Source organism: Lepisma saccharinum, chromosome 9, assembly GCF_977018435.1.
Source record: "Lepisma saccharinum chromosome 9, izLepSacc3.1, whole genome shotgun sequence".
In the NCBI taxonomy this organism is placed as follows: Eukaryota; Metazoa; Arthropoda; class Insecta; order Zygentoma; family Lepismatidae; genus Lepisma; species Lepisma saccharinum.
This window is the reverse complement of record NC_139237.1, coordinates 83,394,476-83,413,186: the sequence shown is the minus strand read 5'-3', so window position 1 is coordinate 83,413,186 and position 18,711 is coordinate 83,394,476. Positions and strand designations below refer to the sequence as shown.

At 36.5% G+C, this 18,711-nt stretch overlaps 1 protein-coding gene across 1 annotated transcript in view; it reads right to left on the bottom strand.

Annotated features, from left to right (window-relative positions):
* Nucleotides 1-18,711, bottom strand: part of Mybbp1A (MYB binding protein 1a) — a 56,245-nt gene that overhangs the window by 31,193 nt on the left and 6,341 nt on the right. The window contains exons 4-8 of the mRNA XM_083128519.1: nucleotides 18,103-18,318; nucleotides 13,909-14,109; nucleotides 11,831-12,041; nucleotides 9,418-9,589; nucleotides 2,830-3,124 (exon numbers count right to left, since the gene is read on the bottom strand). Of these exons, the coding sequence (XP_082984645.1) occupies nucleotides 2,830-3,124; nucleotides 9,418-9,589; nucleotides 11,831-12,041; nucleotides 13,909-14,109; nucleotides 18,103-18,318 (1,095 nt within the window). The remainder of the gene's footprint in view (nucleotides 1-2,829; nucleotides 3,125-9,417; nucleotides 9,590-11,830; nucleotides 12,042-13,908; nucleotides 14,110-18,102; nucleotides 18,319-18,711) is intronic.

Sequence of the window (18,711 nt, the reverse complement as noted above, 5' to 3'; positions counted from 1 at the left end):
CTTTCATCACTTCCCCACCATAGTACGAGAACAGCAGAGATGCCTACAGTGCGGGCCACGAAACCCACGATGAAGTAGATGCTGCTGTATTACCTGCAAGGTGCCCCTGTCTCTCGAGCCATGTTTTATGGAGTACCACCAGTAAGGCATCATGGCTCCAGACCAAGCCTGGGAGCTGGAGCAGCAAAGGTAAGTACAAAAAAAACTTCTTACTTGTACTCCTCTTCCTATTTTTTTTTTTTACAAAATGATATGCCTGCGATGATTTCCATGTGCATGTTGACCTTTTCATGTCCTTTTTCTCAGGTGGAGGGGGGGTAGGGAACACCAATTTCTTTTTTAATGATTTTTTGGGATTCCCCCTCCCCCTCCATATATACGCCGAATGTGCATAAATTTTATATCGTCTGAATCTGTGATTCATTCCGTGCACAACGGTATTTCATTCATCTCTCTAAGGCAATTAGCCTCCGAGCTATAGTCATTTCAATGTAATCCTGAACTTCGCTGAAATCCGAAGCTTGGGACAGTGGCATGCAGGCCTTTCGTTTCAGGGGTACAACTCACGTTACATTGGTCATATGATAACGATGCAAATATTTTTCTGTTTCTTACATGTCAGCAATAATTACTATGTGCATGTTGAGCTTTTCATGTCTTTTTTTTAAGGGGGGCAGGGAAGAAAACCACTTTTTTTTTTAAAAAAAAATGATTTTTGGGGGATTCCCCCTCCCTCCTCCATATATACACTGAATGTGCATAAGTTTTATATTGTATGAATCTGATTCATTCCGCGTACAACGGTATATCATTCATCTCTCTAGGGCAATTAACCTCTGGGCTATAGTCATTCCAAGGTAATGTTGCATTTTGAAGCTTGTATCAGTGGCGTGCTGACCATTTCTTTTGGGGGTACAACTTGCGTTACATTGGTCATATGATAATAATGCAAATATTTTTGTGTTCCTTACATGCCAGCAGATAATTTCCATGTGCATGTACTTTTTTCTTGGGGGAGGGGTGAAATCCACATTTTCCCCCGAAATTTTGTAATTTTGGGGGTTCTCCCCTCCCCTTACGACATATACGCAGAATTTGCATAAATTTTATATAGTCTGAATCTCTGGTTCATTCCGCGTACAACGGTATATCATGCATCTCTCTAGGGCAATTAGACTCCGATCTACAGTCATTTAACATTTAGGATCCCGATCGTCTCTATAGAGGCGCTCGCACGTAACCCTCCGGGGCACGATAGTCTCAATCAAGGTCATAGCTTTTACGTTATAACTTCGCTATTTTTGGGTAGAATTTCGATTTTCTTTTTTCATATTGTTGTTAACACATGTATATAACAAAAATGATTGATGCACATTTCTTCTTTTCATGAAAATGGCGGGAAAAAGGGGACATCTTTTTTGAGTCTTTTTCAAGGGAAAAATTTTGCAAAGGAAGGTCGGCTTTGTTGTTCTAAAGCAATGTGTTTCCCTCACCACTGGAAACTGCACTGGAAGGAAGTTTGTATAACAGTACCCGAGGTCAAAAGGAACGTTTTCCGTGCGGGAGCAAGGGGGGGGGGGGTTGGTAGTTGGGGGAAGGGAAAGAGGGGTTGTTGAAACTACATCGTAATAATGTAAAAAAAAAATGATTTTTTGGGGGATTCCCTTCCCCCTCCATATATATGCCGAATGTGCATAAATATTATATCAACGCGAATGTGCATAAATATTATATCATCTGAATCTCCGATTCATTCCACGTACAACGGCATATCACTCATCTCTCTAGGGCAATTAGCATCCGATCCACACTCATTTAATTGAAACTCTGCATTTTGTTAAAAATCGGCTCGGGCATCAAGGAGGTTACATGTGAAAATGGCCTTGGGCTCCAAAAGGTTAATTGAAACTCTCGATTTTGCTGTGAAAATGGCCTTCGGCTCCAGAAGGTTAATTGCCTAAATTCAACTACAAAGACTACAAAAAATATTTTCAGTTACAATTATAGAGTACATCCAGAATGTTTTATTTGCCATTTTGTTGTAATTTTTATGGACAATCTCCATGCCCTACTTTCTAAAGAAGTAATTGCTTAATTATTCAACTTCTTTTGCACTGCAGTCACCTCGAAACACACATTTGTTAAGGAGATCAATGAACATTTCAGGTTTTTCAAGGACCAAATCTAATTTTATATCGGATCGGTAGAATATCGGTTATCGGTATCGGCCAAAATTTCATATTGGCCCATCCCTAATATACAGTATCAGAAACATAAAAATGTATAAAAATACATTTAATAAAAATTTAGTAAATATTTACTTTTTATTTGCATTAATTAAACTGTTAAAATATTTTACAGGGTGTTTTAGTAGAAAATGCCTTTCTATAAAAAACATATTTCTGTATGTCGGGTGCAAAAACCACACAAGCAATTTTAAACGTTTTTTATAATATAAAAAATTGATTAGAATAAAAAATAAACTAAAATTATTTTTATCCACCCTGTCTAAGAGTTAAAAAAGTGTGTAAAAAGTCCCTTCAAAAACTTTTTAAAAAGGGTCCTCCACAACACATTATAAAGGTGAGGAAACACCAATAAAAATTCCTCAGAGAGAGTGGAAAAGGGTCACTCACCAAACTTGTATTGACTAGGGAACATATGAAGATTGATTTGTTAGCAAGCTTCTTAGGCAGGTACGAAGCTTCCAAGTTACGGGGTCAGTTGCCAACATGAGTTTCCAAGGCTGAAGGAGTTTTCCCGAGATTAAGTATACTGTTTTCTCCAAACCAATTGCAGGGAATTTCAAAGGTCCAAATTGTTAATTACCTCTTTATCCTGTGGGAATACCAATTCAGCACCATCTTCAACATCAAGCAAATAGTTGATACGATTCACAACAGCAGAGAGAACAACATGCATGTCGCTCAATTGATGGAAATTGTGATCCAAACATTTGAACAAGCTTATCATCATTGACTTCGCAATGTCTACTGTTATGGGCAGGGTAGGAACACGGCAAATTTCAGGCGACCGCACATGAAATGGGCCGTAGTTTACAAAGAATTCCATTTGTTCTACTTTCCAATCTAACTCTTTCTCCATGGCCTTATGTTGCACAAGTCTGGAACAAGAATAAGTTGTGATTAAAATGGCTTTACTACTGTACAATATTCAGCAAATAGTATAAGCAACAAAAAAAATAAACAAGAACTACAGAAAATACGATTTAGTGTACCACACAGTGATTATCGGCATAATTATCCACCTTATTTTGCATGGTGTGTGGTTCTATGATTGAAAAACTCTCCAACACAAGTGCAAATTCATCTGTGTAATTGTGGGCAAAGCTAAAGTTTCCATAGCACTATAGGGGATGTGGGAGTAGAATCCCACACATTCTCAATCTTGGCCATTTTGGAGGTGATGTGATCAGCACCACACTCTGCCCACCTTTACCCCCATGGTAAACTTGAAGCTGGGAGCCACTTTATGCAGGGACAAGGCTGGGCCACCCTCCGTGAGAATCGAACACAGATCTCCCTCGTGGTAGTCAGATTGCCGTACCACCGCGGCTCCGAAATTAAAGTCAGTGTAACGGAAAATAGTGGGCATTTGTACCCATGAATATTTAAAGTGAGACAGTACAAGCATACATCCTGACATTCCTCGACAGATGTATGCATCCCTGTTATGGTACTGGTCCTGGTATATAATGACTTTTAGACAAGAGCTTTCATTTATGATGGAAAAACAAAATCTATAATTAAACACAGTTCTTTTTATCTTTCTACTTTTTTCTGTCATATCTTGTCATGAAATGATGTGGAATTAGATGGAAAATGTTAAATCAAATAGGGACCTTTTCAACCAATACAGATATTTAATAAAATGTTCACAATTTCAAATGAGATAATCATTTAATCGCAAGCTTCTAAACCTGCAGTCCTACATTACAAGAATTGAAAGAAAAGATTAGGATAGAAATTAAAGCAGTTTCGGAAGAGGACTGATACATGCTAGTGAAAATTTCCTAAAAATATGCCGTAAACATGTGGATGCAGGAAGACTTGTCCAACACCTCTTCTAACAAGGTTTGTTTTAATTGTAAGTGTCACTGTAATTCTATGAGGTTATTTCAGTACATAGCTAGAGGTTACGTGGATATTGCATCCAGATATGCTCTCACTACCCGCAGGTTACCTGCCTCTCCATGGACGACTGTGAAAAGCACTATTTTATGTTAGTTAATATTAGTTTACACTACAGAAGGTTGTTTCATCCTTATAGTAGTGAAATTCGTACCCATTTTTGTAGTCTGTAAAACCATGTTTCCACCAGCGAGCATGTTCTATGTGAGAGCCCTGTTCATGAACAATAGCACAACAACAGAGCTTCCATTGTAGGAGAGCACAGCCTGATCAAGTTTTGCCCACTCGTCCTTGCACACTTTCCAAAGACCACCAAGCGTAGTTGCGCGACGTTGTTTGACGTTCTGTTTCAGGAGGCCAAACACGCAGAAGTCCATGGGTGCTGCATCAGGGGACTTGACAGGTGTGTGTCTAAATGGGAGAGCCTTCACACCTGTCTCCTGCTCCATACGGGACATGTAGGCCACTGTTGTTCTCGCAGTATGGCTGCTGGCCTTGTCGTGGTGGATGTGCAGTTTGTCGATGTCACTGCCATACAAAGCAGGGGCATGTTGGCGGTATATGGGGTCTAATACGTGCTTCATGCAGCAGGCTGCATTCACCTTCACATTCAATGACACACTGTGCATAGGAAGCTTCCCATTTGCACAGAAACCTGCCACTTCCATAAACCTTTTTGGGAAACTATCTTTGCATGATCCTTCCCATCGATAGAGCGGTAGTAGATCGCGCGTATCTGCTTGGATCCCTGACAATGCATGGGTTGAAGGTGGGTTTGCATTGCGATGGATTCTCTTATCAGACACTGTGAAACCTTTCATCTGGCACTGAATTTTAATTTGGCTATAGCTGTAGCCTATGTCGGAAAGATGGGTCGAGCTTCGGAGGCATGTTGATCACAAATGACTCTTCTTTTCCTCGTTCGTTTGCTGTCTGGCCTTTGGATGCTATATGGATCATGACTGCCGCAAATACAGCACCTCTGGTGGCGATTCGCGAATGCTACCATAAGGATGAAACAACCTTCTGTACAAATAACCATAGAAGTTATATGCCAGGATTCCCATATTATCTCTAAATTAGGGATGGCCAGAAAATCTGAATAACTAATATCCAAGTATTCTGATTACTATTTACTTTTCAGCTTCAGTAAGTTATTCTTGCAACAATAGTTTCTGAAATCAATGCAAAAATTACCAAATAAAGGTTCAAGGATATTCTTTCAAAAATGACCCACACTGAAAAATAAGAACTTAAATAAACCGACGCAGACTATTTAGTTTGAATGTTTTGATGTTGAATCCTATCCTTGTTTGATTTTATCTCAGATATACCAAACCACGACGATCTGTTCCTTTCCTCTGGCACGCTGAAAGAGGAAGTGATGTGAGAGAGGTGAGACAATTGTCAGGTCCAGTAAACATGAACATTCTTCCACCCTCCCCCCCCCCCTCCTTTTCATCGCAGGCAGGATGCAACTGGGGTAAGATGGAAAACTTTGTGAATTTATACTGTACTGAACAATGTAGAGATTTGATAGATATTGTGTGGGTTCATGGCTCGTTGTATACACATAATGATATTCAATCTTGGTTAGAGCTGAGTCAATACCACATTGAACAAACACCGTTGCCAATACTCTTTCCGATTCCCACTGATACACATACCTAAAAATTGCAATGATAAAAATATATTTAAAATATTGATCAATATTGGTGTGTAAATATTCTTCTTCAAATATATGCATGAATTTACCAATGAATTTGCTTTAAAATATTTAAGAATTACATCAGAATATTAAAATACGAGGCACATGTCAAAAAAAAAAGGGTGGCGATAATTTTTTACTTGGGACTGGCAACACTGATGAAGCTGTGCGTGCACGGAAGCATGCTTTAGTATTCTGTGCCTGCAACAGAGGTATATTTCTCAGTGCAGAGGTGCGTACGTGCGAGTAGCAGGAAGTTGAAATGGCTGCCGTAATAGAAAATCCTGCCAAATCAAGGTGAGGTCGGTCATTAGCTTTCTCAACGCAAAGGCTGAGTGCAGCTGACATTCATCGGGAATTGTGTGCCATTTATGGACCAACAGTAATGAGTGAAGGAAAGGTAAGACAATGGTGTCGTGCTTTTCGGGAAGGACGTTTAAATGTTCATGATGACAAGCAGAGCAGCAGGCCTAGTGTTCGGACGGATGACCTTGTGCAACATGTTGATGAGAAAGTGAGATCCAATCGCCGATTCACCATTACTGATCTAGGCAAGGAGTTTCCTGAAGTGTCAGATAAAACATTGAACCGAAATGCAACGGACAATCTGGGTTATTGCAAACTGTGTGCGAGGTGGGTGCCAAAAATGTTGACAAACACTCACAAAGATGAAAGAATGAAATCAGCACGTGATTTTTTGGCCAGCTGGGAGAAAGATGGGGATGACTTCTCACATAGTGACTGGAGACGAAACCTGGATATTGTATGTCACTGGTGAGTCGAAGCAGCAATCCATGCAATGGTGTCCCTCTGGTTCACCGAAACCGAAGAAATTCAAGCAAACACCATCACATCGCAAAATCATGGCGACCGTGTTTTGGGACCAAAAAAGTGTAATCCTCGTGGAATTCCTGGAACCGGAACGAACCATCACAGCAGATGTGTATTGCCAAGCACTGTCTAATCTGCGACGTGCCATCCAAAACTGGCAAAGAGGAATGTTACAGTCTGGAATTTTGCTTATTCATGACAACGCCCATCCACACACAGCTGTCCATACTATTGCGACAATTCAAAAATTCCGATGGGAACATTTTATTCACCCACCATACAGTCCCGATCTTGCCTCAAGTGATTACTTTCTGTTCCTTCCACCTCAAAAAGTGGCTTGATTCTCAACGTTTTGATGATATTGAAGTTCGCAAGACATCAGTTCTCGACTGGCTGAGATCCTAGGCAGCAGATTTCTATGCAGAGGGTCTACGTAAACTTGTTCCACGGTACCAAAAATGCTTGGAGCATCATGGTGACTATGTAGAAAAATAGCCAGGGTACGCACTTGTATAGCATCAAAATAAAAATTTTATTGCTTGATTTTATTCTCTGTAATAACCAATGGGCCCCTTTTTTTACATGCCCCTCGTATATGTTATGTAATAAAAAAAAAGTTTTTCTAAAAAGAAAGTTTGAATTTTGCATAATTTTCAGGATAATTACACTGAAAAAATGCCCACAGCATTTTTCTATTCTCCGTGAAAGACCAATATGTCGGAACAGTATCGGTAGATACATTCCAACCGATACTTTCCGATACCAATACAACTGGTATCGGCCGATACTGATACATCGACATTGGCATCGGCTCAGCCCTATTTTGGTCCATATATTCATTGCATAGGCATGATGCCATTCACTCTTGACCGACATATCAACGACCTACAGATTAGAAAATAATTCCTTGAACCTGAAATGTTATATACAACATGCAGTTGTTCTTCAAAGGCAAAAAACCATTCCAACCAGTTACATGTATGAATTAAGGAGGTGAATGAAGCCTTCCTATTCTTTGAGGAAAATTTGCAATTTTACACTGGATCAGTAGATTCTGTCTTAGATTGGAATCAACCTCGTCACTATTTATACCTCTCTGTGGGGTATGTAGAGAAGAGCTTAATTCAAGCAGACATAGGTTCCTTTTGGAATAAATATCATCAAGAGGATTCACAGTAACAAAGATTTAACATGCAACTTCCAGATCTTTTCAAGATGTCATATATAAATAACTTAACAAAGAATTCAGGTTGATAATCAATTATGACATAACACAATTCAAACATTTTCCACACGTAACAGGTATAATAAGTAAGTAGAAAACTTCTTACGTCACATGGCGGAAACATATTTGTTAAAAACAATAAAGGCACACAAGAGCACGATAAAAAATGCTTTAGAAGTTCTTCCAAGCTTTCGATTCCATCTCGGAATCATCATCAGGGCTGGTCAAGAGGCGACGGAAGGGACGTGGATGAAGTTCCGCTGGCGTTACTCGCTGTGTTGGCATGGTCCACAACAATCCAAACATACAATAACTTACTGTAAGACCGCAACGACATCTTCCGGCAGAACAGCGAGTAACGCCAGCAGAACTTCATCCATGTCCCTTCCGTTGCCTCTTGACCAACCCTGATGATGATTCCGAGATGGAATCAAAAGCTTGGAAGAACTAAAGTGTTTTTTATTGTGCTGTTTGTGTGTTCTTAATTGTTTCTAACACTCGGAATACCAAAGGGGCACATTTTGTACCCCACGCATATATTTCTAGCTGTATTTTTCTGGTTTTTAGTTCCAAAACTGGGATTTCTTTGTAGCTGAATTTTTTCGTTTACAATCAGTAAAAGGTGACCTTTTTCAAAAAATTTGATATGGAAAAAAAAAAGTTGTTTTTTTGTCTGGGGTCCAAAGTGTACCCCATTGGTATTCCAATAATGAAAGTAAATGCAGTGTTTTGGCATTAGAAAAGTTGTTTGTCAACTACATTTTCATTTATTCTTGGATGACGTGTTTACTTGCAGCACGACAGGTGGCTCTGCGCTGCAGATATGATGATAACATTTTTTATTTACTGATCATTCAAAATAATGAAAGCTGCATATAGAACATGAATATAAATGACTGTGTTTATTACATATTATTTATATTTGTAACTGGGGAAATACATTATAAAAATAATCTCTGTAAGTTATTTGAAAAAACCCTCATTTTTAAACTCGAAACAAAGAAACAAATGTGCCCCATCGGTATTGCATGGGTATTGTTTTGGTTGGTTTTTCAAGGGTTAACAAAAAGGTATAAGTTAAGTTTCATGAGTAAAAATTACACCTTGTTTCCAGACATAATTCATGACTAACGTTACAGTTCCTTCTGGGAGTTTTCAAACTGTATTACAGAACACAAAATTAGTCTCAAATACATCATATAAAACACCTTTCATAAACACAACATTAATTAACCTGTAATCCAAAATAAGCATACATCTAAAATACTTATCTTCACAGTAGCTCATGTAAAGCAAGTTATTAAAGTTGTAATTATTAGTACATATTAGTTGTAAATGTTAACATGAGCAGGCAAGAGCATATTATAGTTCTTCAGATGTGCTTCACTGGGACTTTCATCAATTACATGATTTTCCTGGAGAATTCCCAGACATTTTATTTTAATTTCTTATCAAATAACATAAGATTTACAGGTTTTCGTGGGAACCCTGTATACACGTACCTCGTCAAGAGAAGAACAACTGTCGTCCTCTCGTTATTTGTCCAGTGAGACGCTGCCTCCAATTCTGAATGTTTTTCCACTTTCCCAAGAATCACTTTGCGATACAGTTTGGCCAATTCTTTCACTCCGCCAGCATCCAATTTTAAAACTAGTTCATTCACTATATATACCCCTGAAATAAACACACTTTAATCAATGATTTCATACTTAAATAACGATGGTGCCAAATATAATTGGCTTTTAGAATTTTAATTGAAGTTTAATGATACTTTTTGGCTTGTGCAAATTTATTATACTCAAGGCTTGAAAGTATCTTTTTTTTCTTCAGGATTTTGTAGATGACATAGTAGCAGTTCATGTTCATGCCCTTAAAAACAAAGAAACTGTGTGTTTCTTTGTTTCTTTTCTGGTTCATTTTCCACTATTTTTGCAGTTTTGATTGAATGTCAGTCACTTACTTTGAGGATTTTAACTGCTCCTCAATGGTAGAGTGTGTCTTGCAATTATTTTAGGTCTGAGACGTAACCACTTTGAGTGAGTGAGTTTCTGTTTTACGTCTACTTTGCACACAAATAGGATAATCAGGACTGGACCTACAGTTTAAAGTGAAATTCAAACCACTATGTGCACCCACTGGGTATGAAACCAGATACCTCTTGATTACAAGGCAACAACGTTATCATTTCCCCACCAGGGAGGCAAAAATTATGATGCTTTTACAGATTCCCACCACCACAGATACTTGAAAACTGTAACTATTCTAAGTGGTTCAGAATATTTACATTAAAACCTAGATTTTACTTTTTTTCAGGAAAACAAGGTGAAAGAACTTTAAATGCGGGAAAATGTCAAACCGGAGTTCCATCGTATAAAATTTGACATACCAGTTTTTCATTGTAGCTATAGAATAGTAATCTAACAGTTTTGCTTATAGATATTCTTAATTTCAAACAAGATAATTGTTTAATCACATATTAATGTCATGCAAATATAATGCAATTATGTATTCCGAATAGTGGAACTTCGACTTAAAGTCTTTCAGGTGACCAAATTGAAAAAACTTAAAATGCGGGAAAATGAAAAATCTAGGGAAATTTTATAACATTTTGCTATGTCAGGGCCATCAGAATTGAAAGTATAATGGGGGAAAGTGTAAAATTTAGGAACATAAAATTGAGGTGCCACTGTAATTGACACAAGCTATGCAAAAATATTCTTCCCTCATTTTTGCAGACTTCGGAAAAATATCAGCTGACATCAATGCATCATTATTGACTCAGCCCCACGTTTTTTTCCCATATGATTCTCTAAAAATTCTACAATAAAGTTCATTTTTTTGCATTTTTAATGCTGGGCAAGTGACAGAAAAGATATTACGAGCTTGCATTTCATGGAAGCTTAATGATACTTTTTTTGCTCATAATATTTTCTTCTAGTAGTGACAAGATGTGAATCTTGCAAGGAAAGTTAAGTAATTTGTAAAAAAAAAAAATTCTGAACATTCAATCCACATACTTATGGGTATACAGGACAAAATAGATTAAATCAGGCATAACTTACACCCTATGTCATCCTTTCTCTGTGTAGCTGAAGTCCAGCACGTACTTACTTATTTCACTCCAGCTTTCTCCACATCATGTGGCTTCTTCATCAGTTAAGACAAGAATACTCAAAGTTTAAAACATGGGAAGGTAAGTTGGGTTAAAAGGGTTAAAACTGAAGGTAAAATACAATGCACCTGTCACTGCTTCCTGCTACGTCTCTGGCTGACAGGAAGCAAAAATGGGTGTACTTCCTGTTTGCCATTTCTTTATTGTGATATGACCATTTCTTTTCTTGATTCCACATAGAAATGCTGCATGTTTTCTTGGTAGTTCTTCCCAATAAATAAAGGATGGTGATTATTATTTGAAAGAACTACAAGCAAAACATGCAGTGTTTCCACGTGGAATCCAGAAAACCCAATGACACGCATATCGCAATACACAAATAGCCAACAGGCAGTATGGCAATCTTTACTTCCTGTCAGACAGACAGCCATGTTGAATAAGATGGTCAGTTGCCAGCCTGCAATGGAGTAAAAAGTAGTAACATGGGTATCTGCATGGTCTTTTACCTTCAATTTCAACATTTTAACATAACCTACCTTCCCATTTTAAACTCTGCGTATTCTTATCTTAACTCCTAAAGAAGCCACATGATGTGGCAAAAGTTTGAGTAAAAAAAAAAAAAATACATGCAAAAACTGGACTTCAGTTACATAGTAAAATAGATTAAGCATAGCAAAAGAGATTAACTGAATTAGTGTCAAAGTAACACAAACATTAAAACGTAACAAATTTCAAGGGAAAACTATTTAAAAAAACAGGTCTCCTGTTCTTAACAAACAATTATAACTTCTACACATACATACCTGTAGTTTTCTGAAACATCAAATTTCCTGGATTGAACATCAACTTCCTTATGACAGCCACCAATGTTTTGGAAGTCACTCCCTCACTTTTCATGGCTTCAGGCACTGTGTTAATTGCATCCTTGTACTTAGTATACACAGCTGCAGCTTGTTTATTACTTGAAGTATTAATTAATTGGTGGATAAAGGCTGGTGTCAATAGATGCACAACCTATAATTTTAATAATAATTACACTATGGTGACATCAGTACTGTGCAAAATGATGATGCCTTTGAAAATATTTTTATGAATATACAGGTATAAATTATGCAGTCTGATTTTGTGAAGTAAATGTCAAAATATGAAGTTCTACTTTCAATGGTACAAGCTACTCTTTTCTTCGAGTACTTATGCACCTTTCTTGGAGGTAAAAACGGGCAGAAAATTAAGGCGTGCAGCTTATGTAGGTATAAAAGCTCCTCCTAACTGCATCCCAGGTGGACACACAATTGCATTTGAAGTAGGGATGGGCCGATATGAAATTTTGGTCGATACCGATAACCGATATTCTACAAATCCGATATAAAATTAGAAATGGTCCTTGAAGAACCTGGAATGTTCATTGATCTCCTTAATAAATGTGTGTTTCGTGGTGACTGCAGTGCAAAAGAAGTTGAATATTTAGACATTTACTTTTTTAGAAATAGGGCATGGAGATTATCCATAAAAATTACACCAAAATGGCAAGAATTTTGCACTAAATTATCAGATATTTATCGATATATCGGATCGGTAAAATCATCTGTAATTTTACCGATAAACAGATACACCGATATGCCTATATCCGATACCGATAGAGTACCGATTAATCAGTCCCATCCCTAATTTGAAGCAACAGATTGTGCTGAAACTTGGTATAGAGGGTATGGAAACCATGGGGAAGTGAATGCAAATAAAACAAACAGTTCAAATTTTCACCAGCAGGCCGAAATGTGGCACTGAAATTTGGTACACAGTGAACAACTTCCCGGGAAATGCTTAGTGCGACAATTGATCACACTGTCTTACGTTACCAAAGGTCCATTACCGTTGACAGTGAATATTGAACACTGCTGTACCGACATAAATTCATTTCAACCTGGCAGTGAAAATTTAAACTATTATTTTCTTTTCATCAGCACTCGCCTCCCCATACTATCCATAACAAGTTTCAACACAATCTGTTACTTCGAACATGCTCCAGAGGGCTCTGTGTAGCGCAACTTTGATCGTGGAAAACCGGTATAAGTATTTATTTGTCCTGTGTAGGTCCAACATTGGATAAGCTTTTACAGAAACTTCACGGAAAGTCAAAAGCATCGAAATATCGTGTTCTTAGGGAGAGAAAATGGATGTATGTCTACCACAGTCAATACGAACTTCAAAAATAAATGGTGTTTCAGTTTCATTTTAAGTAGATTCTGCTTTTTCTTCTTATGTGCACATACAATAAGGTGACAATGAAATGCAATATACAGTGAATGTTTCTAAGATGTAATACAAAATGCATATGCACAAATACTGTTTACAAATTATGAACTTTGAATGTCAGCGTGTGTTGTGGCATAGGCAGGTTCTGCATAAAACATTTCTAATTTGATATCAGATCAGAGGATATCTGTTAAAATATCTGTTTGGTAAAAATGTTATCTAACTCAATACCTAAATTAAACTAAACGTAAAATTACAACATGTGGGTGGGTGTAAGATACTCCAAAAGATTTTGGGGCTCACTTGGTCACACATAAGGAAAAGTAGAGAAATTCTGAAACAGGCACAAGCTAAAACTTGTAGAATGCGTTGTGCAGAACAAGAGGTCACATTGTTGCAAACTAATGAAGGATAAAGACACGAAAAGTGATCAAAATGAAAGAACGTCATTGCAGAAAGGGTGAGATTTTTAATGAAAAATGAAAGACTAAAGGCTGGCAATCGGATCAAAACTAGTGCAACAATGGCAGAAAAGCTGATATTCCTGCCGACAAATGAAAGATAAAGACTCGAAAAGTGAGCAAGCAGTTGTTTTTACTGAAAATAGTCTGAAACGTGTTTAACTTACCAGGTTCTTGTCATTCATATTCTGTACCAACAACTTGAATACTTTGGCAGCAATATGATCCGTAAGGGAAAATTTTGTCATCCTTGACAATTCTTGTTCCATAGAATTCCAAAATGCCTTTATTATCTTGGGCGAACCCGATATAAGTTTGCAAAATTCTTCATAAACTGGATGTTCCACATTCTCCACAATCGGTACATTCTGGCAAAAAAAAAAAAAAAAAAAAAAAAAGGCAAAGTAATGTAAACTGAATCTGTAAAACGCAAGCATTAAAACCAAAAACTTTAAGGCTAGACTGGACCTTCGACAGCCATCAGGGCAAATTTCTTCAAATTTTTCTCTAACTTCGAAAAACCGCTGTGATATTGAAAATCTGAAAAATTACATCAGCTTAGAATTTCTTCTAGAGCATTGACGTGAACTTTTTGTGTAGCCTGATTTCATTGTTATCTAGATATTATCAATATACTTACGTAATCGCAAAACTATTGAGAATATCTAGATAACAGTGAAAGCAAACTACACAAAATGCATGTTAATGTTCTAGAAGGAATTATAAGCTGATGTAATTTTTCAGATTTTCAATATCGCAGTGGTTTTTCGAATGGAGAGGAAAAATTGAAAAAAAATTCATCCTGACAGCTGCCAAAGGTTCAGTCGAGCCTTAAAAAATTTACCGTTTATATACAGACAACACTTTCTGAAGTCTGAAGTATCCTGTGTGTTATGCAATTCACAGAAAATTGATTAATTCTGCTGTAAATATTTTACAAGCAAAAATGGACCGCTTTACACAGGAATAAACTTAATACTCTAGTAACTGCAGTAGAGTATGACAATAAAAATAATACATTGTCATAACAACATTTGAAAATGGTTAGGCTAAGTTCAAAGTTCCACATTTGTGCAATATTTATAATAATTTAGTCATAACAGTTATTTTGGACTGGCAATATGAAAAACAAATATCTTCAATCATATGTGTTCTTTCAGACAAGAAAGATATGATACATTCAAATTTATAATTAAATATATTGAAATTGTGTACATTTGCATTGGCTTCAAGGTTTATATACAAAGGTCAACACTTTAAAATTGTTCAATGTATAATATGATGTCATACTTGGTATTTTGTATCAACATTCAAAAAATGGTAATTGTAATCATTAGATAAGTATATTGTAATATACATGGTAAAATAGCTGTAACAGAGCAAATATGTACATTTACAACACAAACATTCAAGCTGTTAAGCACTTATGGACAAAAATATAAAACAAAAACAATTGAAGATTGCACATACTAAAAGATTTGGCTTGAACTAGTTGCTCTGATACTAGTTGTCTGTGACTTTGTAAAGAGCTGAAGATGGAACAAGGATAAGAACAGATATAGCAATATGGGATGGTGATATATTTCTACAATAATTGTTGCTTTTAAAGCATTAAACTTGGTAATGTTATAATAACTTGGATGTTTAAGTTATATAGAAGCCTTTTATGACTTGAATGAACTTTGATCATGATATAATCTGATAAAGATTCGAAAGTTATGGAATGACACTGATATGTATAAAAGATGCCATGTTGATTTTGAAGCAGTGAATAGGTATCTGTTTTCATCTTCCTTAACGGGCAGGCTTATAAATATTACAGTTCCTCAAATGAGTGCTTGGAGGAAGGTTGCATAGAGTGACACTTATATGTTCTACGTTTGGATGTGGTTTGGTCAGATGAATTTTGAAAACTGAAGCTCAGAATTGTGGATACAAAGACTTGCTTTATCCCGGAAGGAGATAACAAAGAGATATTTTCTTCTTATGTATAGCATTGATATGTTATAAATGTTCTTGTAAACAAATGCATAATTTGATGCTCTTGTAATTTTTGTTGTTTCTAGTTTTTTTTATCAATTTAATAATTATAAAGGTATTTATTATTATTTGAACATAAGCACTATTCATCAGTATATGTAAATTTAAATTTCCTTTTCAATATAGCACCATAGCTACCTATTGTGCTGATACCGAGTTTGAATTATACTGACTAACAAGGTTAAAAGAGGCATGCAAATTTCGTTCTTGACGAAAAAACGAAATATGAAATAACATGGTGTAATGTTCATTTTTCATGTTTCTGAAAGGTGTGAGGTGCATTTTTTCTACCCTGTTTTGTCACGAAATAATGAGAAATGAACTGCAAAATGCGAAATATACTCTTAAACATGAAATTTACCGTTTATATACACACGCGACACTTTCTGCAGTATCCAGTGAGTTATGCAATTCACGGAAAATTGATAAATTCTGCTGTAAATATTTTACAAGCAAAAATGGACTGCTTTACACAGGAATAAACTTAATACTCTAGTAACTACATAAATGTGCTATTAGAAGTGGTAAGTTTATTTTGTGTAATAAGTGCAATTTTTAAATCAAATTTAGGAGTATATTCACAATTTTAAAACCAAAATGTCACTTTATATAGCACTTTTGATGTGATTATTCAATGCTATAACACCGAAATTTTATTTTATTTACCAAAAATATGTGCCTCTATTAATCAGTAATACACATCTGGGTGTCGTTCACAATTTAATCAAAACAAAATTCCCACACCATTTCATGTTTCCCAGACCAGATCATTAAGGCAGTTAGTTAGATGAACAAGTGTGGAAGAAGGTCACAATTTAGCTACACACACACTTAAAATTGGACGTAATGAAGTTTTAAAATGTTCACTCCACAAGTAAAAGTAAGAGAACCTGAACAGCAATTGCTGTCCAGAGAGAGGGGGAGTAGGAACAGGTATCAGTGATGTGACTCTTGCCACAATGGCAACAGAATTATGTTGATATATACAGGGGATGGACAAAAATATGGAAACGACAACACACCAGAACGGGTAATATCGATGCAATTTTTTCACTTGAAATCAGACACGGTGCGACATTCTTTTGTTTTGCGCCGTGAGATAGGACCCTCTCGGACTGGTAGGAGTCATCAGTTGCGCTGTAGATAGCGTGCAGTGCAGTTGATACTGTCCGAGCTGACAGTGTTTCAAAGAGGGCAAATTGTTAGTGCCCGCCTTGCAGGGTCCTCTGGTACCAAATTAGCCTATTATTTTGCATATCGAGAGGGACTCTAGCCAAGAGCATGATGACATTATAGTGTGTCCGGAAAGACATCATCAGATAAACCTCTGCGTGGATGAAAATGTACACCGAGTGACAGAGACAGAAGGACACTGAGGAGGATTGTGACCATGCTTTGCATGAAGAATGGTGAAAGATCCACCAACCAGGACTTGTATTTGTCCATTCCTCAGAGACTGCAGGCAGTTTTGGAAGCTATAGGAGGTCCTGCACCTTATTAGCTCAGCATTCCGGCTTTTCTTCGCAGGTGTTTCCATATTTTTGTCCATCCCCTGTATCTTCATATTATGCTAAAATCAATTATTTAGTTATTATCAGTTATTTTGTATTATCTTTGTCAGGTTGGCTACTCTAGGACCGTGATAAAAGTCAAGTATAATTCCCGGTTTTCAAGGTGAATTTTCCAAAAACTCAAGGCTACAAGCATATGTTTTCTCTATTTCAACCTTGAGTATTATCGCCTCTCACCACCCACACACACACACACAAATATATTAACATTATAAAGAGTCTGTGTGATTCCAATGCATCCCAAATATTCTAACTACATTCAACTTAACGGTATATATCACTAAAATATATTTAATTTTAGGTTCGGAGTTTACATTGGCCATTTCAAATACACAGACTCGAAATACATCTACAAACACAAGCAAGTCACAAATGTTACAGTTTACATTCGAATCTATGAAAAATTGTTAATTATGAGAATTTCAGACTAAAATTTACCTAATCATCTTCAAGATATTATGTAATAATCTTCAGTCTGTCAGATTGTTCTACAAAGGACACTAACAAAATAAACGGATTAAGAGAATTCTGTTTTATCTTACTCGCTGATTTCTTTTCCTTCCTCGACAAAAGTAGAAGCTAAGCACTGAAAACTTGTCTTAGGACATTTATAAATATGTATAAATTCAATGGGATTTGGATTAATAAAAGTTGCACAGAAAAAAAAAAGTCTTACGATATAAAAAACCTGAACTACAAATGCTAGGACACTACCAAATTTCCTAACTTGTGAGCATTAAATATATTTACCTTAAGGAAATCACCAAAGTTCTTAACAGTATCCTCCTCAAGCAAGTTACTTATTCCTACATTTTCCTTTAGAAATTCATCTATTGTAGGGCCTGGAAACAGCCTGTGTGAAGCTAGGAGAAGGAACAGGGTGTCCAAATTTTGATGTTCCACATTTTTGCTCAATTCTTCATTTATAACAGGCCACACTACTGATAAAAAACATTCTTCGTCTATCTGTTGAAAAAGAAAGATAAAAAACAATTATAGAGAATGAATGCTTCAGTCAGCAATAAGTTTTGCCATCCAATTTAGAGAGAAAATGAGACAATGCACAGGGTGTGATTGGCAATACCGACAACATAGAAAACAAATTTGACTAAATACTGGTAACAAACTTTAATTGGGGCGGAGTGCTAATACAAAGAGGCACATATTTTTGATAAATAAAAAAGCAAAATTTCGGTACAAAAACAGTCAATTTCAGGTTCAAAAGCGGTAAATGAAATAAAATATCGGTGTTATAGCGGTGAATAATCACATCAAAAGTGCTATATATAATGACATTTTGGTTTTAAAATTGTGAATATAATCCTATATTTGACTTAAAAGCTACACTTATTCCACTGA